The sequence below is a fragment of the Emydura macquarii genome, unplaced genomic scaffold, assembly GCF_026122565.2.
Source record: "Emydura macquarii macquarii isolate MOO-44397 ecotype Brisbane River unplaced genomic scaffold, CSIRO-AGI_Emac_v2 contig_1039, whole genome shotgun sequence".
Classification (NCBI taxonomy): Eukaryota; Metazoa; Chordata; order Testudines; family Chelidae; genus Emydura; species Emydura macquarii.
Window position 1 is genome coordinate 2,065,770 of NW_027131176.1, and position 21,831 is coordinate 2,087,600.

Sequence of the window (21,831 nt, forward strand, 5' to 3'; positions counted from 1 at the left end):
CCAGGGAGGAAAGCTTTCCCCAGCTCCACACCCCTCATCTCCTGCCAGGGAGCATGAGGGAGAGATGAGAATGCACAGCCCAGGGGACCCTTCACATTGACTGCACCCCACCTCTCTGCCTGCACCTGTGGACAAACTCCAGGCAAACCATGAGGAAGAGCCTCTTCACCATCCCAGCTAGCATCGCTTTGTCTCTGATTTAAATCTTTGCCCACTTCCACAAGGGGCCATGGAGGAGCAATATCTGTCCAAACTCCACCCGACAGTGGATTACGGCGCAGGAGTGTTTCTTCTGATCATAGGTGAGTTCTCCCTCCACCGTCACAGCTGCTTGTTTAGGGAATAGGAGCTGCCAGATTGAATCAGACCCATGGTCCGTCTAGTCCAGTGTCCTACCTCTGAGAATGGCCAGCACCAGAATTTTTAGAGGAAGGTGCAGGAATAGGCAGACAGGGGATAATCTGCCCCTGCCCCCACCCTCCTGGTCTCATCCTGGTCTCTAATGGTTAGAAATTGGCTTGAGCCCTGAAGCACGATGTTTAATTTCCCTTCCAGAATTCGTTGCCTTTAATTTTGATAATTAAGTTTTGCCAGTAGAAGTTCTCTGCAGCATCAAGACTGTAAATCACCTGCCTCTGTTTCCAGCATCCCAGTGCTGGCATTCCATGGGTCACTTTGACGATCAGGAGAAGAGAGGCAGTTTTGTGGGACTCTGTACAGGAAAGCATCCTTGGTCCGATCCTAAGGTCGCCGTGGGATGTCATTTCTTCCTAAGAACAGCTTAGGTTTAATAGGACAACCTTGTATAAAAGGGTGAGAGTGTTTTCAAATAGCATCTGGTTTTTGTATAGCTCTTTGTGTTTTTGAAGGTAAATTTACAATGAAGTACACAGGTACATACGTATCACACAGAGTGTGGTTTAAGTTCAGGATACTTATTGATTGTGGGTTTCTTGCATGCTGTCGAATAGCATCTTAGTGAGCTGTTTGTTAAGGCTGGGATGTTCCAAAGAGCCTAAGGGAATTAGGCACCCAACTGCCACTGAATTTCAATAGGATTTGAATGCTCAGCTCCCTTAGGCTGTTTGGAAAATCCCAGTCTAAATTCCTAGCCATACAGTAAGTCTCCAAGCTACAGACAAAGGGAAAAGACAAGTCAAGGTGTATTTAGGAAATGAGCATGTGAAGGGTCTAGAGGAGGGGGGAAATATGTTCCCCTGCTGGGGATCTATAGAAAACAAGGAATGGTTTATTTTTACAGGGTTGGAAATTCCCCCGTCTTTTCCCCCTACAGATACATCACTGCATCGTAATTATGAGCACACTGCTACCGTCCTGCTTGCACAGCTGAAGGGCAGGCACTGTAAACAATGAGAATCTGTTGTTTCCTTTTTTCCATTTCTGACTGTAGAGGGCACGTTCACTGTAAAACTTCAGATCAACCCCACTGCTGCGGAACCATACTTGCTTGAGAAGCAAAGAGGCCCCATTGTTTGCTCGGGGTATTTTGGACACTCTCTAAGAATATTTTGGCAAGAAAAATGACACACTAGAGTGTGGAGGTGTGCTAGGCTAAAGCATGCGCCAAGGCAAGAGGGGATGACATGGTTACTCCTAGCACTGTCTGTGCTCCTCAGATCAGCTGCCTGCGTTTATAGGAGTTTGCAACTTGTGGCTATTTTCATCATTAAAACGGCCTATCCCTTAACAATAGACTCTTCATTTAGACTAGGACTTAACTGTGTGAGGATACTACACTGATGGGGGTGGTGTAAGGACCTATGTAGGATAGATCAGGTTTGTTAGCTCAGCCTAACGCCCAGTGAACCTCCAGTCAAAACAAGGTTAGTTATACTTTTGCACATGCTAACCTGGTCCAGTTAAAGCCTAGGCTTCCCTAACCGTTTAGCACGTACTAAAAGGACAATTGCTGTGTCTTGGCTAAAGTTTAGGTGTTATCTAGCTAACTAACACCATCTATCTAACACCAGGACTCTAGCACCTAGTCTAGATATAGCCCTAGTGCCGTAGTTCTCAAACCCCTTTCACATAGCAAGCCTCTGAGTGTGACCTCCTGGCCCCCATGGGCTCCCCACTCCTCCTTCACCCCAACCCCTACATCGTGCCCTCTTCACCCCTAATTCCTGCTACCCTCTCCTGCGCCCACCTGGGGGGCGCAGACCTGCATGCACGGAGCGGCTGGTATTATTGCTTGCTCCCACCTTGAGAGCTGCTCCTCCACGCACCCCTAGGGGGCTGTGGGGGAGGGGGGGGTCTTGAGGAGCAATGTCAGGGCTCCCTGCATCCAGGTCACTTTCCCCACCTGGGCTGCGTAAGGGGAGGGCAGGAGAGCAGCAGCTCCTCATGCTCGCCTCACAGCACAGCCCAGGTGGGGAAAGTGACCTGGATGTAGGGAGCGCTGGCGTTGCTCCTCACGCCCCCCCATCCCTCACAGCCCCATAGGGGGGCACAGAGGAAGGTGTGTGTGTGTGTGTGAGCAGTATCTGTGTATCACCGCTTGCCCCCTCCCCCCCATGTTTCTCCACCAGCCGGAAGCAGGGAGGCTCACAGCCCCATGCCTGGCCAGGATTGGGGCTCACACAGTGGCGCGGGGGTCACACTCGGAGCCTTGCTATGTGAAAAGGGCCACGACCCCCCTAAGAGGTTGCGACCCCCAGTTTGAGAACCAGTGCCATAATGTAAAGGACCAGACTGATGTTAAACCATGATTATGGGCCTGGGGAAGGAAAACAGAGAGGGAAAACCAGAGCGCATGTCAGAAAGGGAAAGGTGCATCTACTGGATACAGTGCTACAAGGTGCGGAGTGCCCTCCAATCCCAAGGGGTGTTGAATGCGCTCAGAACAACCCAGGTGTGGCATGCAGCATAATGACCAAGCAGGGCCCCCTGGTACTAGGAGCCCAGTCCTGGATTCTGCTGCACGTAGAGGGCTGGAAGGGTTGGGTCCTGGAGTCAGGAAAGAAAGCTTTGCGATGTCAGCAAAGCTAAGAAAGCGTCCGAAGGGACATAGGTTCGGCAGAGATTTTCACTAGAAGTAGCATGACAAAAACTGAAGAGTGTTATTAGGCAGAGGGTCAAATCCTGCTCTTTCCTCAATAAAGTCAAATAAGGCAAAGGTCTAGCCCAAAAATCTTCGGGTTTTGAACATCACAGGCCCTATTCATTGGTACGTCTTGGCTGCTTTCGGCTGCTCACGCAAGGACCAGTTCAGTCAGGTTGATAACTGCTTTGCATCCCACGAGCTGTGCAAATCAGCCAGACCATACCAGGCAATCTGGCCCTGTATATCTTAAGCATTTCTGAGGGCTAGTTATTTAGTGTAAGATCTGACAGGCATCATGGAGATGGAGCATCAGAGATCCCCTAAGTGAAAATAGTGCTTCTAGGTACTACAAGGAAGTTCTGGGCTTGATTCTGAGCTCGCTCATGCTGCTTTTACACTAGTGTGACCACTGACGCCAACAGACTTACATCAGCGTAGGTAAGAGGCACAGCTGCAGGCAGGTCCCGGCAGGGCAGGGAGACAAAACGAAATGCCAGGTGCCTGGCTGCAGCAAAACAACGAATTCCATGGTGAATTCTGCGGTATCCTGGAGAAATGTTACTAATGACATCTCTGTGCAGGTCAGCTGCAGGGACTTAACCTGGGACTGCCAGATCCATTGTGAGGATAAATGCATTCAAGACTGTGAAGGGTTTTGAGATCTTCTGGCATTGGCCACCGTCGGAAGACAGGTTACTGGGCTAGATGGACCATTGGTCTGACCCGGTGTGGCCGTTCTTATGACCTACTGATGAAAACCCCTACATAAGAGCCAAGCAATGCTTAATTTGTGCCAGGGCTTGCCCCAGCACCTCTAGGCTTGGCATTTCATAGCCCTGGCACCTCTGACTTGGTGCATCAGTTATGAGTGTAAAAAAATTGCATGAGCCCCAGCACCTCTTTCATTACAAATTAAGCACCGGAGCCAAGTATTATTATTATTATTATTATTACTACCACGTGAATTTAATAACCAGGCCCCGCAGCTTACAGTATCAGCTGCAAACCTCTGTATCAGCTAGCCACTAGAGGAAGCCAAAGAGCCACATTGTTAGCCAAACTCCTCCAAGTCTCCCAGGTCACCTTAGCTCTGTGCGTGCAGGGACATCATTTCAGAAAAATTCTTAGGGGGAAGCAAAGTTATGTCAGTATCTAGACCATCATATGTGATCAGCTGATATCCTGCAAAGTCTGGGGGAGGAGGGGCGAAAAGTGGACAAACATAATGGAGCATATAGGCCTATGAAAAGTCAGAGGGGAGTAAACCATGGTCTTGGGGGAGGGCAACTGCCTCCCCTTTCCCCATTGAAAATGACACCCCTGCCTGTCTGTATTTTAGGCTAACTTTGGGCCAGCGACTGGCCCCGGTTGTGTCCTTCACTGCATCCAGCACGTCACTGGCATGTCAACAAACAAACAAACACATATTACTATCCATGCTCTTTCCCCCTCTCAGCGATCCTGACGATTCTGGGGAATTCAGCGATCCTTGCTACCGCCATGAAGCGCTCGTCCCATCTCAAGTCACCCGAGCTGCTTATAATAAACTTAGCCATAACGGATCTGGGCATGGCCATCAGCATGTACCCGCTGGCTATTGCCTCAGCCTGGAACCACGCATGGCTGGGAGGAGATGCGTCCTGTATATATTATGCTCTGATGGGTTTCCTCTTTGGCGTCTCCAGCATGATGACCTTGTGCATGATGGCTGTGATCCGCTTCCTCGTAACCAACTCATCCACATCTAATAGTAAGTTAAAATAAAATACAATGCTGAGGAGTGTCGAGGCCGGGTCGTGGGCAGCCAGACCTAGTGGTCAGAGCTGGAGTCAGGCTGGGTCAGGGGGGGGGGGGGGTCAGAGGCAGGAGACAAACTGAAGATCAGAACCACGAGTTAGAGGTCAGGAGCCAAGCCAGGTTTGGATGCCAGGAAGTCAGGCTGGGGGAGCAGCAGGAGGAGGAACAAGGTACACAGTCCAGGGCAGGATGGATCCTGGTTGTTCAGTCAGCGTCCTGCTCTTGTTACTGGCTTAAATAGGGCCAGTGGGCCAATCAGCTCCTCTGAGATTCTGCCAATAGGACCTTAAGGGCGGAGCCTCCAACTCTGGCTGGGCTTCATGGGTCTTTCCTCGGCCAGCAGTTGTCAGCAGGCTACCAAGTGGAGGGCTGAAGCATGGCTGCTCCTGTGGACCTGGGTTCGAGGCCTGTGGGTCATGACAATGAGTCATCTGGGGACCACAATAGCAGAGCATTGGGCTGTTAAGTTGAGAGAGCCAGTTTCAGATCATAGGTGGCTCTCAGCTCAGTGTGCTGGCTTCTGAGGTTCCTTTCCTTAGGTGCATAATGCAGGACTGAGGATTTAATTAGGTAGTGTGGTACATATGTATTAAGGACTTCAGTACCTTTGTGGATAGGGCCCTAGGTCTCTGTGCCTCAGTTCTCCATTTGTAAATGTAGGTAATCTTTCCTTCCTCCCATCCTTTTTCAGTCTCATCTAATTAGACTGTAATTTCAGGGAAGGCACCGTTTCTCACTCAGTTTATGTACAGCACCTAGCACATTGGAGTTTCTAAATGTTGCTGTAATACAAATAATGCTATAGGGATGGATTTCAGATCAAAATTTTGTGCTTCTCTGTCCTGAAATTCAGAATCTTTTAAGGTTCATCTATCCCTGTTCCTTGGTGACCGTAGGATTCTCACTCATTGTGTTGGTGGAAACTGGAGATTTTATTAGGGTGATATCTTTGAGCTCCCCTGAAGGAAGAGTGCAGTAGAAGCCACTCAGAGCCACAAACAATTTGATAGCCCATCTACAGCAGATACTGACAGCTGTTTCCAGGAAGGCTGCACTTCATTATCTTAAATGTTGTGTTGGCAGCCACTATTAGAGGGAAATTGTAAAGAAACCATATGGCAGGGGAGGAGATCTGACTTCAGACTAGAAGAGACAGACAATAGCCTCTGGGGTGGGGGAAAGCAGTGTCAATCCACCACGACATGTGACCTGTCAACTGGAATGAGTTGGTGCGACAGGTCATCCCTTAACAGGTGTCAGGAATACCCCCACGAGAGACAGTTCCTGAGTTCCTAGCATCGCTAAGCAGGCTACTTTGCTCCTGGCCACAGGGGAATGGGCCAGGTCAGGGAACCAGCTTCCTGACTCATGCGCCGCCTACCCTCAAGGTCCTGGCTGGGGGAAAGGGGCATCATGCTGCCACCTGGCCTCCCGGGCTGCTGGAATGGCCCCCGGTAGCCCTGCAGCTGCTCTAGGTTGTTCCTTGGGACTGGAGGGTTGTCAGGTGTCTGGTTTTCCCCCAGAATGGAAAAGGGAACCTGGCTAAAAGTCTGGTTGCATGACATAAGCGGCCTCCACCACAAACCCCCTTCCTCCCCCTTCCCCCCCGGCCCTCCCAGTTCCTACTAACTTGATAGGGTGAGACTTTTAGAAGCCAATTGACTGCTGAGACTGTGGAGCAGGGAGGAGAGGATGATGAGGTAGGTGGGGCTGGGCCCCCGTCTCAGGGGCATGGTGACGGCAGCTGGAGGTGGTCACTGAGCGCTCAGCGTGTGCAGCAGCTGAGGAAGAGGAGCCCGCCAAGCTCTGCCTTCCTCCCGCCCAGCTGCTGCTTTAGCAGTGACAACAGCTGGAACCACAGGTGCCTGAGCCGCGGGAGGCACCGAGCCGCTCGGCCACTGCAGCAGGAGCGAGCCCAGGCTGCTGGGCCGGGCATGACCACCCTGGCTACGGGTGACAGCAGAGCATGCCCCGCTCAGCTCGCTCCTTGAATGGGACATGCAGCGAATCCCCTCTGCGGATCTCCTCCCCTGCCCTCAGCAGCAGGCTGCGGCCTGGATTTCTGCCACAGGCTCAGAAGTGGTGTGGCGGGAGCTTCCCGTTTGCAGCCACGTTTCCCATCCCTGGGATCAATCCCTTCATTTCTCCCTCCCTGGGTCTGTCTCACTTCTTCTGTCCCTCCCTCCCTGGGCCTGTCTCATTCCCTGCCTCCCTCTGTCTCCCGGTTCCAAGCCTCAGCAACTTCTTTCCAGCAGGCAGGTGTGAATACAAAACCTCTGCCCAGCTTGCCCAGTAAGCACACAGGGATCCTTAACATTTAACTGCCCACTGGGGATTCCTCGCTTAAACACACACATGCCAGGGACATCACGCCAATACCCACCCACACACCACCGAGATATACCCGCTCCCCAGACTCCACACAAACAACTGACATGCACACAGCTCATATTCTTCACAAACACTGCCCACAAATCACATACTCCCCACAGATACACAGCCTGCACAAGCCTTCCACTTAAACTCGTACAAATGCACATGCCACACACACTCCAGTCACCCACACACACCCATACGTACACCCACCCACACACATAAGAATGACAATACTGGGTCGGACCAATGGTTCATCTAGCTCAGTATCCTGGCTTCTGACAGTGGTCAATGCCAGGTTCTTCAGAGGGAATGAACAGAACAAGCAATCATCAAATGATCCATCCCATCGCCCATTCCCAGCTTCTGGCAAACAGCAATCCCTGCCCATCTGGCTAATAGCCATTTCTGGACCTATCCTCCATTAACTTATCTAGTTCTTTTTTTAACCCTGTTATGGTCTGAGCCTTCACAACATCCTCTGGCTCCTGATTTCACAGGATGACTGTGTGTTGTGTGAAGAAAACACACACACCCTCTTCAAAAGGTATAGTTTTGTAACCCATCTATAGGCTTGGCAGAATTCACTTCCTATTTTTTTGTGATTTCAATGGCTAATGTCAATGTTTGTTCTTAAGCATTTTTTATTTTTATCAATTTAAATTTTCACAGTTATGGGAATTTGGGGATGATCAGACAAGGAGGAGGATAGACAATCATTAGTCAATGACCGTATATGCTGCGATTAAAAAAATTAAAGTTTTATAACCATTCAAACACAAATTGCCAACATTATATGTAAAAATATACAAAGTTACAATACAAAACAAAATATACAATATCCTTAACTCAAATTCTCATAAATTTTCAACCCACATTTTTTCTACTTTGGCTATCTGTAAATTTTTATTATCAGTTATGTATGCACTGTGAAATCAACATTTTCCAACATTTACAGATAAAAATGTAATTCTTCTAAGCCTACTCATCCATTTGCTTACATTACTTTTCTTTTCCAGAGATGCATTAAGTATGCCTGCATTAAAAAAATTAAAGAACAATCCAAATCAACTGAATTGCCTGTCCTCTGTTAACTCCAAATGGAAGAATTATTTAAACGTCACTGATAATTCCCTAAATTTCCTCTCTACCTTCTACAGTTTCAGAAGCAGGTTTAAAAAAATATTTTCTTTCCATTTGTAACAGAGTAAGAGAACCCACATTTCAGATCTAGAGGATGATGGTGGATTTATGATGGCATTCAGTTGCTGTTTGGATTTATTAGTTTCTTCTGTTTTTATAGATTATAAACTCAATTATGCAACATAACTGGAATTTTCCTTTAATTAGTTATGCTACTTTAGACTTGGATCCTGAAAAGTTTTACTACTCATGGTACAAACATATTTGCTGGATCGAGGCATTGCAGTTTGATTCTAAGAGATACTGAGCAAACACACCTCTAACTATATTATTCACACACAGAATAATATTATATTAACTATAATATTTGCTTTATTTCCATTAATTTTCATAGTTATTTTTACAAATGCTACTACTTGTTTCAGTATCACCATAACGCTGGAAGGTCCTGGAACCAGGTTTAATTTAATTAACTACTTGTTATTGTTATCTACGTTCAAGCTTTCTGTTAGGAATTGTCAACCCCCAAAAGTTGTACTGCTTTCACTTTATCGATATAGTGAAAGCAGTACAGTACTCTTAGGGTGAAGAGTTATACCAGTCTACATGTATAGCTTCTTCCCATGTGGGAAGGGGAATCAGCAGTATTGTCTGCCCCAAATGTTAAAAAAGCCATAAATCAGACCCCACCCCCTCTGCCCCAAATCATGATTGACCCAACATCCTGATGGTTTGGGTTTTTTTTAAAGATTGTATATTTTTTGGCCTGTCTTTTGATTTCTGTACTCCCCCTGCCCACTGCTAGGATATGTGTGAGAGACAATTAGATTGTCAACATCCCCAAATTTATGGAGGTGATTTTGGCGCCTGCTGCAAGAGCTTTTATCCCCATATCTGCCCAGCAATCAGCTCTACCCCCCAGCCCCCAATCAATTCTGCCCCCACATCAGCCCCTCCTCCCAACCTCACCCCTCTCCTCCTGCAGCTGTGCCCCAATTGCCCAGCCATGGCCCCTCGCTGTGGTGACCGACCCCTCCCTGCCCTGGCTCCTTGCTCCAGGTATGAGCCCCGCTGTGTCCTGCTTGGGCAGGCAGGCAGGCTCCTTGTCAGCTTCTCCCAGCCTGGCTCTGCAGGTAGCAGATGAGTCCCAGGGAAGGGGGCAGTGAGTGATGGGTGAGGGGGGCGGGGAGCGAGCGATGGAGGGAGGGGGGAGAGGAGAGAGCAGGGGCGGGGCCTCAAGAGAAGAGGCAGGGCAGGGGGTGGGGCAGGGGTGTTTGAAAGTCGGCAACCCTGGACTGGCACTCAGGGCATGTCTACACTGCAAGAAAAGACCCGCGGCATGGCAGGTGGCGTGAGCCCTGACTTGGTCTCACAGGGCTATAAAACTGCAGTGTAGATGTTCGGATCTCAGAGCCCAGGCTCCAGCCTGAGCCTCAGCGTCTACACTGCAATTCTTAGTCCTCTGGCCCGAGCCTGAATCAGCTAACCCGGGTTCCGAGACTCGGTGCCGTGAGTCTGTCTTGCAGCACGGACAGACATGCAGTGACTCGAGGATCAGGGAGTGGCAGAGGTACCTCAGCTGCCTTTGCGGCACCACTCCCTTGCTGCACTGGGTCGAAAAAGGCCAGTTTGAGGACCTGGATTCTGGATGCAGATTTGTCCCTGTGAAAGCCAGGGCATCCATGGCTGACATGGTGCAACACCATTGATACACCAGTGGGAAGACAGAGGCTCCAATAGGGTAAATCTTAGATTCCTTTAATTAGCCTAAAATCATGGGGGCTTATGTGAGATTCAGACAGACTTGCTGTTCCTTTTCTTCCAGGCAAAACAATCAACAAGAATGCTGTTCGCATGTTGATTGCGTTCATCTGGCTGGGCTCACTGCTCTGGGCCATTCTGCCATTGCTGGGCTGGGGTTATTATGGCCCCGAACCATTCGGCACCTCCTGCACGATAGCATGGAGTGAATTCCACAACTCCTCCAACGGCTTTTCGTTCATCCTGGGCATGTTTGTTCTCTGCATGCTCTTGCCTGCACTGACCATCCTCGCCTGTTACTTGGGGATCGCGTGGAAGGTTCACAAAGCATATCAAGAGATACAGAACTTGGACAGGATCCCTAATGCGGCGAAGATGGAAAGGAGGCTGACGCTGGTGAGTTAGTTACCTGAAGGGCCGTAATGGTGCAAAGCATTCAGGGGCCTTGTGTGAAGTGACCCTTGCAGGACCCCATCTAGCTCCCTTCACACGCAGTGAGTGCGGCTCTCTTGCCCATCTTATTTTGCACCTATCTGACGCTCTGTGGCATTTCTCCAACCTGATCCAGCCAGGCTGTTTTTATGAGACTCAGAGTCTCTGATAGCCTCGGATGACTCTTTTCTGTGGCCTAAAAAGCCAGAAAGAATTGAGTGCAACTTTCCAAGTACCTAGAGAACTTTCCCCCAGCAGCTCCTCAGAAGGTGCCCAGCTCATACCTTTCAGGCAGTGGTTTGCCTACTCACCTGAGATATGGGAGACCCCAGGTTCAATTCCCACCTCAGTCTGATGTAGAGAATGGATTTGTGCTTGGGTATCCCACCTTCCAGCAGCGCGCCATAGCCCCTGGGTTGTGGGATCATCTGATGGCCATGCTCAGCTGTTCCTCTGTGTCTGAATAGTCATTGGAGCAAGGACATGAACATGATCTTCCACCTCTGGGCTAGAGAGTCATGGTCATGCTCTACATTTGGCCCGCTAACTATTCAAGTATTTTATCTGAAGCGGAACGGCTTTGACAGGAAAGATGGAGAATATCCTACGGCCCAGGTGTTAGCATGCTGGCTAGCAGTCTGGAAGACCCAAGTTCAAATTCCTGCTCCAATGACCAATTATTTGCACTCATTCAGTTACCGTATCGTGTTAACAAATGCTGTCGGAAAGCTGCTCTGCTCCAGAGGAAGGGTGGGCAAAGTGATGTTTTGGTTGCCACGCAAGCGTACGGAGCGGTTTAACTACCGTAGATAGGCTGCAGCAGAAACAGAAATGATGGGTTTGATGCAGAATGTGGGTGAAGTTCTTTGGCCGGTGCTGTGCAGCAGGTCAGACTAGGTGATCACAATGGCCCCTTCTGGCCTCGAAATCCCGGAATTCATGTTGTAAAGTGCTTTGAAAACCTCAGATGAACACTAGCATGGCAGGGCAAAATGTTATTTTGTAAGCATTAAGGAACAAAACATTAATTTTGCCTTGATGAACAACATAAAGGACTATCTGATTCAAAGAACTTTCATTTCCTCAACTTATACCTGCTGGTGCATAGAGTAATTTGTCATTATCTTTGTTCACTTGTATCCTTAGCCCAAATTCTGGGTACCCTTTGAGAAACTACATACCACAAAATAAGCAGGTTCTAGTAGTTACCCACAGATAACACTACTCTAGCAGTAACATATGGCCAAGATTAACATTAAGGCCTAGATCCTTAAAGGCACCTAATTCCCATTGATTTGGAGTTAGGTGCCTAAATACCTTTGAGGATCTGGGCATAAGAGAGCTACAAGGTTAGAAGTGTCACCATCAGGAGCCCAATGTTGCCAACTCTTGCAATTTTATTTTATTGCAATTTTATTGCAAGTCTCACAGTATTTGGTGTTTTTCTTAAAGCCCCAGGTCTTGGAGCCAGGTGATTACCTGAGAATCTCAGCTTTTATTTAAAAGAAAAGTTTCTAGCCTCACGGATGCTGAGAAAAGCTGGAAAAGGTGACCCATAAGACTCAAGAATTAGAAGGCAAAAATAGAGAACCCAGAATGTATTTTAAAAAAAAATTCTCAAGATTGTGAAGCTGTTCTCCTAATTTCCGGGGCCTTACTCACGAACTTCAAACGCTTGGGGCTGGCAAATCTGGGAGCCTAGAGTTAATGAGTGCAGATGAGAACTCACTTTTGAAAAATCAAGCCACTTATTAGGAGCCTTAAAAACAAACAAACAAACTAGGTTCCTATTTAAGATTTTGGTCAAATTTAATAAACACCACTACCCAAATCACCACCAGAACAGTCTCGCCCCCTCCCCGTCTAATCATCCCTCAGCTTCACGTATCCCCTAAGTCCCTAGAGACCTGGGAGATAGCTGGGTCTAGCAGCAAATTCTGAGCATTAGCAAACGTGACCTGTAATGAAGAGATGGGAAAAGCAAATTCTAAAGATGCAGGGCTCTAATGGGGAACACACTTTCAGCTGCCCTCACCTTCTCATACCCATGAGGCCCGAGCTCAGCTGCCTCAGTTGACTGCAGCTGTGGCAGCATCTCCTGGGGAGAGAGGCGGTCTCCTAGATAGTAATTATTGTAATAGAAAGAAGTGATAAAAGAACTGATGCCTCATTACTCTTGGGAGAAAGTCATTACTGCACGATTCCACCCTAGAGTTCAGCAGTTATTTACATAATCGATTCTCCCCGGCCCCACGTTTTAAGTACCTCTTGGGCAGAGAGAGTTGTTTAGTCTCCAGCTGCATCATTTCTTGCTCTCCGCTGAGGTGGCTACCAAGCCAAACCAATTAGGGCTGGGTTTTGTGATGTGGATGCTTGTCAGCATTCATCAATTCAGAGAGGAGGCCCAGTGGCGAGTTTCACCGGGGTTTGATTTATGCTCTGATAAGCGATAAATTCGTGATCATGCCCTACCACGGTTAAGACCCAGCTGGCCTCCCGTCCCAGGGGTAGATGGTGCGTGTTAGACACACTCATGCGTTGGGTGCGTGATTGTAACGGTAAGAAGAGTGGACTCACCGGTTAGTGCACTCAACTCCCCGCAGCAACGCAGGCCACGCGCCTCTGGTGCCCACTGCTGACAGCCAATCTGGCTCTGCGGCAGTGTGCTCTGCTTCTTCTTGTGGCTTGGCCCTCCAGCCAGGTCAAGTTCAGTCCCCTCCTGGGGGAACAGAGTCCCGTGGACAATGGTCCAATGACTTCAGGCCAGGTCTTCAGCCCCTGACTTTGAGCCTGGTGGGTCTTGCATGCCTTGTCTCTGGGTTTTCAATAGTCCTTACTCCTTGTATCAGGGGCTTTCACGCCCCTCTTCTTGGTGGCCAACAGGGGACCCCAGGCCCTCCCTCTCCTCTGGGTTCCAGTTCAGGGACCTCATAGCCAGCAGCTAAGTTTTACTCCCTTAAACCCCTTGCTGCTTCCCTGTACCACTTCCTGCCTCGGCCTGCCCCTCGGCCCTTTTTCACAGCCCTCTTCTGAGCTCTTCAGAGTCTGTTCAGACTCCTATAGCAAGCAACAGCTCCCAGGCCTTTCTCCCTGGAGGGCCAGTCCTTCTCCTTCTATCCAGGCTCTCCACAGAGGGCTTGCTCCATCCCTTTAGCATCTCAGTATCTCTCCTGGCGTTTTGCCAGAATTCCCTTCTCAAAAGAGGATCCCCCAAACCTTCTCTTCTCCGGGCTGCCTGCCTCTCTTCCACTGCCCTGAAGTCCTTCCTCTGTACTAGCCACCCAGCTCCTTCCCAGCTGGGCCATATCCTAAATTAGGCCTGATCTCCAGGTGCAACCTGGGCATGAATTCTCTCTGGCTCCAGCTAACACACTCTCTGCCAGTGTGGGGTACATACCCCATCAGAATGCCGCAAAGGTTACTGCCCACAGAGGATCCCCCTCCAATTCCCTACTTATGACCCTACAACCCTCACTTCTGTCCCTGTTTTGTCATTCGTTGTCCCCCGATTTTATTTGAACCCCGGGTTCAGTAGCTCCTCCCCTTAGGCTGGGAGAGGGGCCTTCAGATGCCCACCCACTTCCCGGATTTCAATAGGTACTGCCTACCGAGGAAAGCCGGGAGGGGTCCTGCCTCAGGATCAGGGCCATTCATTTGTTCTATACGTTTAACTAACACTATGGACAGACATTCAGAGTGCACTTGGATCCACTTGGGTTTCAACAGCATGCACTGCACGGCCATGAGTGATATGCCTCATGTACTATGCTGCCCGTTAGACCTACATCATACAGCCGCGCCCCTGATTTAGGCTTGTATATATCTATATCTCCAGCCATGTTGGAATGGTGTAAAACACATAATTGTATCATTTTGAGTAGGGGTCCGCTTTGTAGCGCTACAGTATTATTAATTGGCAAAGAGACCATATGGTGCTGGGTAAGGCTGGTCAAAAAGTTTCCATCAAAACTTTTTTTTTTTTTTTTTGGACAGAAAATTGGGGTTTTGACTAAACAAAGCTGTTCAGAAAAAGTGTCTTCTCTCTATGGAAAACGGAAATATTTTGATTCTAATGGCACAGCATTGCCTCATGAGAGTTATAGTTTAGGGCCCTTTATGCTTCCGTTCTCCTCTGTGGTCCAGGCTGGCCATACTATACCTCATGCACCACAGCCAGACAGGGGGAAAGTGGTGTTAGCTGAGGACTGAATACACTGTGCTTTTTTCAGATGGCTGTGCTGGTCAGCGTCGGATTCCTCGGCGCCTGGACGCCCTACGCAGCGGTCAGCTTCTGGTCGATCTTTAACTCCAGCCATTCTTTACATCCCGTCCTGACGCTACTGCCTTGTCTGTTTGCTAAATCTTCCACAGCGTATAACCCTTTCATTTACTACATCTTCAGCAAAACTTTCCGGCGTGAAATTAAGCAAATGAAGTGTTGCTGCGGCTGGCAAGTTCATTTCTTTAGCGCGGAGCACTCGATCGAAAACCCTGTGTCGATGATGTGGATGGGTAGAGAAAACATACGTGCTTGTCCTGCTGCAGTGGTGAACAGCGGGGAGGCCTCAACTTAATGAGCAGCAGAGCTGGCTTTACAACCCAACGGAAAAGCCTGCTTCGTCATGTATGATCGGGAATCAGCACAGGAGGCCTGTCATCGTGTATGTTATGATAAATTGCTGCCACGAATCGAGTGAAATGTCGTAAAGAACCCTGATTTTTTTTTTTAATGTTAAGCAGCAAGGAAAGAGATGTTTTGAAGGACTTTCACTTTATGAATATTAAAATATCAGTGGATTTCTTCCTGCCCTAAACCAAACCAAACCAGCTTCAGTTTCATTACTGTGGAGGAGTAAGTACTATGTTTGAAAGAGGATTTATTGTTTTGGTTTTTTTTCTGTGCTTTTGACTTTATGCTGGGACCGTGGGGCAGCTCATGACTCTGCCTCAAGAGAAAACAACTCATCAGGCTAGAAATTGAACCCCCCCCCCAAAAAAAAAAAAAAAAAAAAAAATTAGATGCCTTTAAGCAAACAAGGATGAGAAGATGCCATTTCCCCAGCAATAAGAAAGGACTCGCATGTCAGAATCAAGAACACTCGCCAGCTGGAAGAGACAGAGCTACCATGGCCATTTTAGGACTACAGTTGCTTGCCTCTGTGAAATTTAAAGGGCTAGCATCCAGAAATGCACATTGAGGAAAGGATGCTATAAGAGAGTGGCTCTACGCTCCGGCAGCTCAGTCGGAACGAGGCAGTCTTAGAGAAAGGGTCTGCTTCTGCAGAACACAAAACAATTGTGAGCAGTGAGATCTGTCCGGACGTCTATACTGTTGCAGCCCAAGCCCCTCAAGCCCGAGTCGCCTTTTGCTGTGTAGACATACCCACAGATGAACACAATTTGTAGGGGAAGCATCCACTCAGCTTTTATAAAGGGAAATCATGCTTCACCAATCGATTAGGATTCTTCAAGAGGGCCAGCAAATATGTGGACAAGGGTGATCCAGTGGCTACAGTGTACTTAGATTTTCAGAAATCCTTTGACAAGGTCCCTCACCAAAGGCCCATGAGCAAAAGAAAGGGTCATGGGATAAGAGGGAAGTCCCTCTCCTGGATCAGTAACTGGCTAAAAGACAGGAAACAAAGGGTCGGAATCAATGGTCAGTTTTCAGAACGGAGAGCGGTAAATAGTGGTGTCCCCCAGGGGTCTGTACTGGGACCACTCCTTTTCAACATATTCATAAGTGATCTGGAAAAAGGATAAATAGTGAAGTGGCAAAATTTGCAGATGATACAAAATTACTCAAGTCCAGAGCAGACTGCGAAGAGATTTCACAAAACTGGGTGAGTGGGCAAGAAAATGGGAAATGAAATTCAATATTGGCAAATGCAAAGGAATGCACATTGGAAAACGTAATCCCAACTATACATACAAATGATGGGAATCTAAATTACCACTCAAGAAAGCGATATGAGAGTCATTGTGGCTAGTTCTCTGAAAACATCTGCTCAGCGTGCAGCAGCAGTCAAAAAAGCTAACCATGTTAGAAACCATTAGGAAAGGGATAGATGATAAGACAGAAAATATAATGGCACTATATAAATGCATGGTATGTCCACATCTTGAATACTGTGTCCTGGTCTGATTGCCCCATGTCAAAGAAAGACATATTAGAACTGGAAAAGGTACAGAGAAGGGCAACAAAAATGATTGAGGGTATGGAACAGCTTCCATATGAGGAGAGATTCAAAAGATATGGACTGTTCAGCTTGGAAAAGGGATGACCAAGGGGGATCTGATAGAGGTCTATAAAATAATGAATGATGTGGAGAAAGTCAGTAAGAAACTGTTATTTACTCCTTCACATACAAGAACCAGGGGTCACCCAGTGAAATTAATCCAGGATTAAAACAAACAAAAGGAAGTACGTCTTCACACATCGCACAACCTGTGGAACTTGTTGCCAGGGAATGTTGTGAAGGCCAAAATGATAACTGAATTCAAATAAGAAGTAGATAAATTCATTTAGGATAGGTCCATCAATGGCTATTAGACAAGATGGGCAGGGATGCAACCCCATGCTCTGGGTTTCCCTATTCCTCTGACTGCCAGAGGCTGGGAGTGGACAATGGGGATGGATAACCTGATGGTTGCCCTGTTCTGTTCATTCCCTCTGAGGCATCTGGCACTGGCGGCTGTTGAAAGCCAGGAGAGTGGGTTAGATGGGCCATTGGTCTGACCCAGTATGGCTCTTCTTATGTTCTTGTACAGGGGATGTGAGGTTCAGGATAGAGTCTGGGGGGCAGGGAGAAACTGAGAGGGACACAGGACAATGTGGGGTGCAGAGGGCAGGATGAGGGGGAGGAGGTAACTGTGGGATGCAGAAGAATGGAGGGCACTGAGAAAAATTGGAAGGGGTAGGATGTTGGAAAAAGAAAGTGAGGGGGAATGTGGGGACTTGTGAATGTAGGAGTTGGCTAGGGACTGGGGAGTGAGTGGAGCAGGCTGATTGGGCTAGGGAGGGAGACAGGATAGTTATTGTGACAGATATGGCAATTTCCTGCAATTTCCTTAAAAGCCCTTATTGTATCAAGTGTATACGTTATTGCGGGCTGACACTGTATGTAACCTCCTGGGGGGAGATGTCACAGATGTAAGACTAAGGAATTCAAACGACTATATTGAAAATGTGCCGGACAAGTGTGGACTTTTGGCTCAATAGGTATTAAGTGGATTTCCTGGGGAATCCCTAGGGAGAGGTTAATGCAAGCTCCCACCCCCACTTACGCAAAACTTTTGAAGCTATGCCCGGAGGAGGGGGTCATTGTCTGCTGACTACCTGTGACAGAAGACCAAGATCAAAGGCCCAAGCTGCATAAGGAAATGACTGATCTGCCCAGTTGGGCGTTCTTGTTCTGGATCTAATACGGAATCACTTGTAACCACGGAGAAAACCCAGTTGTGGGTTTGAAGGACTAAAACCTTCCAGAGCCCTAGGCTGGAATTGGGGTGACCCCTGGTAAGCTTTCTAGCATGCGTGCAGGGGCTTTTATTTTTTGAATATGTTTTCTCTGTAATGCTTTTACCTTAAGAATAAATGTGCTTGCGTAGAAAGAGCAGTGTGGGAACTCATAACTGCGAGCAATACACTGGTCACAGCCTTCAAATGCGCTGGCCTGGTTAGGCAGTCTGGCTTGCTGGGGCTATCACAGTGTAAAGCAAGGAGCTGTGCATCCTTAAAATTGCTGGTCAGGACGCAGTGACACATGGGGGTCTGCCCAATAGAGGTGACGGCGGCAAGCCAGAACCCTGAAGTGGGTGCCTTTAGTGGACCCTGGAGGGGGAACACAGGTGCAGTTACCCCGAAACCGTGGCTCACATCATCTCTGCAGGTGGCTCAAGAACGCAATGAGCTAGGTTTTAGAGTGAAATTTCCCCCTTCCTGCTGAAAGCCCGTGTAAGCAGGCGTGGAGCAGGGAACTGACGAGTAGTGTGTACGGTGGAATTAATCCCAATAGCCACAATGACGCCAAAACTCTCTCTCCCTCTCCCCTTCCAAATCAGCCCTTCATTGTGCTCCCTCCTTCACCAATATCCTGGGTACATAGGTACAGGTAGGAACCTAAACGAGGGCCAGATTTTAAGAGCTCTGCACCCTAAGAGCTTTGGAAAGTCTGGACATTTATTTTGGTGCCTAAATTAATTTGAAAACCTGGCCCTGGGAGTCTTTGATCCTTACTGAGCCGTCTCTTTCGCAGGCTGGGAAAAGCCCTCACAAAGGAAAGGGGAGGGGCTACGCAGCAGGAGTGAAGAGCATTCACTAGTTCAAATGAACTGGACAGAGCAGCAGCCAGTTACACAAGTGCCACTTTAGAACCACAGCTGCTGCTGGCTGCTAGATTTAAAGGGCCAACCCCCAGAAAAGCATGGGAGGAAATCCCATAACCAGGCCAATCTGCAGTGGGGAGAGTTGGTAGCGAGCATACAGTCCCCCAATAAAGTGCTCTGCCTCTGAGTTCACGCCCCAGTACTACTCACAGTGCGTTGAGGTAAGTGTATGCAGAAGGATGGACGTCTAAGTGACTCAGAAGGACTTGTGCTCCTAAATCACTTAGGTTAATTGGAAAATCCCACCCAATATTTTCGAGGGGTGAGGGGAATCCTTTGTCCGAACAGGAAACTGAAGAGCCCCCAGCCTCCCGTATGAATAAATACGTTACGGTTTGCTTGACTGGCCAAGGTTAAAAAATTCACAGGAGCTGTGGATGGTTAATACAATCCAGAGCAGGGGCTAAGTAAAGGACAAATAATGAAGCAGTGATGGGCTAACTTCTTGAGAGCCATAAACAGGTTCAGGGCACTTATTTGTATGGCTGGGACTAGAGCCTGCCAATGGCTGTAGCAGGGATGTCTGTCAAGAGTGAGCTCTGCTCAGCAGTTAGGATGAAGGATCAATGGATGAACACGAAGAGTAAGGGCTATTTCAAAGGTAAAATGCAGGCTTCAGTGAGGGATGTGCCCCCCGCTGCCCCAACTGCTCCTTGAGTGTACTATGGTCTCACTCATTCAGCATGTGCTACACCGCCGCTGCAGGCTAAGGGATTTCAGTGGGATTACACCAGGGATGAATCTGGCCCACTGTTTTTGCCGTAACTAGAACAAGTACAGCTGTGGCCGTACACGAATCACCGAGGGCCAGATGTTGCGAGGTATTTAGGCACCTACAGATGCAAATAGGCAGCCAGTGGGATTTTCAATAGCACCTAAGCATCTTAGGTGCATAAATCCCACTGAAATCCATGGGGGGTTAGGCTCCTAACTTGCTTAGGAACTTTTGACAATCCCACTAAATCTGTCTAGCTGCATGTGTAGGCACCTAACTACACTCTGACCCTTCACTTCTCTGGAGCAGTTTTCCCTTCTCTAAAATGGGAATAATAGTTGCTTCCCTTACCTCCCCGAGGCAGAAGAGCAATTTATTTGAAAGAGACCATGTGGTGGAGTAGTTAGCGCCAGGAGCCTGTGTAAAGGCAATCTGGGTTCCTTTCCCCGCCCTGTTCCATGGCGCTGTTTAGCCTTGTGTGTGTCATTTAAACTGTCTCAGTTCCTTCCCCTCCCTACCCCCACCTGTGAAATGCCGCTGCTCCACGCCCCACTTTGCAAAACACGGCTCTTTTGATGAAAGACTCCAGACAATCATAAAGTGCCATCATTCACGATTGTAAAGCACTTTGAATATGAGATGTAATGTTCTCAGACTGGAATTCTTAGCGGGTAGAAACTGTGGGGGGAGGGAGGGAAGGGAAGTCGCGCGGGGTCAGCAACTAGTATATTATGGGAGCTACCCACATACAAATAATGGACGGAGCAGGGGAAAGGTTGATTGTGTGGTTTGGGCGCGGGTTGTGACACAGTCTCTGTGCTCAGTTCCTAGTTCTGTCACAGACTTCCTTTGTAACCTTGGGCAAGTCACTTCACCTCATTGTACCTCTGTTTCACATCTGCCAAATAGGAATCATCCTGCTTTCTCCATCTCTGTCTGTCTGATCTATTTAGCTTGTGACTTTTCAAGGTAGAAACTGACTCCTGCATATATGTGCATGGCCCAGCACAACAGGGCTTAGCTGGGGTTTGCTCTATGAAGTAAGTTATTCTAGAAATTCACTTTTTAAGTAATGGAAAACTTCTACAACTAAGAGCCAAGCTGAACAATTTTAAGAAGTCCAAAATCTTAAATGAAAGGAACAAACTGGCCACCAGAAACAAGTGACATTTTGAGTTCCCTAGTTCTGGTTCTAAATTAGGACATTTTCATTATTAAAATTCAAAAGCTAAATTGCTAAGGGTCAAATTACGAGCCTCTGACTCACATTGGTGAACTATTTCTCACGTTAACCGGTTTACTGCTGAAATTAACTGCTCATCAGTGTGAAGAAGGGGCAGGCGGCCTGGCCTTACACACACAAGTAGTGATCTCGGTGTCACTCCCCTTTCACAGCTGAGAATACCAAGGAGAGGTGTGGTTTACCTTGGCCTCTCACATTTGAATGCCCAGCTAGTGAATCTGTGACCTGTTTGGAAGGAGTTTTCAGCTAATTTCTCCTTCGCACAGAGGATCTAATGCAGATGCTCTAAAGGCACAGGTTTTCGATAGCATTTGCCTTCATCCACACTGCAATAACAGACCAGCAGCTGGCCCGGGTCAGCTGACTCAGGCTGTGGGGCTAAAAAATGGCAGTGTCGATGTTTGGGCTCAGGCTGGAGCCCAGGCGCAGAGACGCCAGAAGGTGGTATGGTCTCGGAGCCCAGGCTCCAGCCCAAGTTCAATCATCTACCCTGCCATTTTTAGACCCACAACAGGCCCCGCCAGCCTGAGTCAGCTTACCCAGGTGGCGCTGAGACTCGGTGCTGCAGGTTTATTGCAGAGTGGATGTACCCAGCGTGTCTTCCCACACTGATCTGACGAGAGCGTGACCGCACTCTGCTTCACTCCATATCAAGTGCTTTGCAGAGTATTCTGGCAAGTTAAAAGGCTGGAGCCTACGCCCGCTGAAGTCAATGGGAATCTTGTCATTGACTTCAATGGGAGCAGGCTATGGCCCAGAGGGTGTAAAAAGTTTTGAAGAGAGACTGTATGAAAGGTCAGATGAGACAAGAGATGTGCATTAGTTAGTTGGAGAGACTCAGAGAAAACCCATCTGGATCATACACATTGAGGAGGGGCAGGGAAGATATGCAGGGAGAAAAATCACAAAGCAATG

At 48.2% G+C, this 21,831-nt stretch overlaps 1 protein-coding gene across 1 annotated transcript; it reads left to right on the top strand.

Annotated features, from left to right (window-relative positions):
* The first annotated feature begins 200 nt into the window (after positions 1-200).
* Positions 201-15,553, top strand: LOC137150905 (opsin-5-like). Its single transcript, XM_067544960.1, has 4 exons — positions 201-302; positions 4,521-4,814; positions 10,203-10,534; positions 14,800-15,553. The coding sequence occupies exons 1-4, from the start codon at positions 230-232 to the stop codon at positions 15,142-15,144; spliced, it is 1,044 nt and encodes a 347-aa protein (XP_067401061.1). The 5' UTR covers positions 201-229; the 3' UTR covers positions 15,145-15,553.
* Positions 15,554-21,831: the final 6,278 nt, after the last annotated feature.

What these genes read in the sequence shown, in the direction of transcription:
- LOC137150905 (XM_067544960.1), top strand. Translation starts at nt 230, where the DNA reads ATGGAGGAGCAATATCTGTCCAAACTCCACCCGACAGTGGATTACGGC. An exon ending in CAACTCATCCACATCTAATA is followed by an intron (nt 4,815 to 10,202) that starts GTAAGTTAAAAT and finishes CTTTTCTTCCAG; the next exon opens with GCAAAACAATCAACAAGAAT. An exon ending in TGGAAAGGAGGCTGACGCTG is followed by an intron (nt 10,535 to 14,799) that starts GTGAGTTAGTTA and finishes TGCTTTTTTCAG; the next exon opens with ATGGCTGTGCTGGTCAGCGT.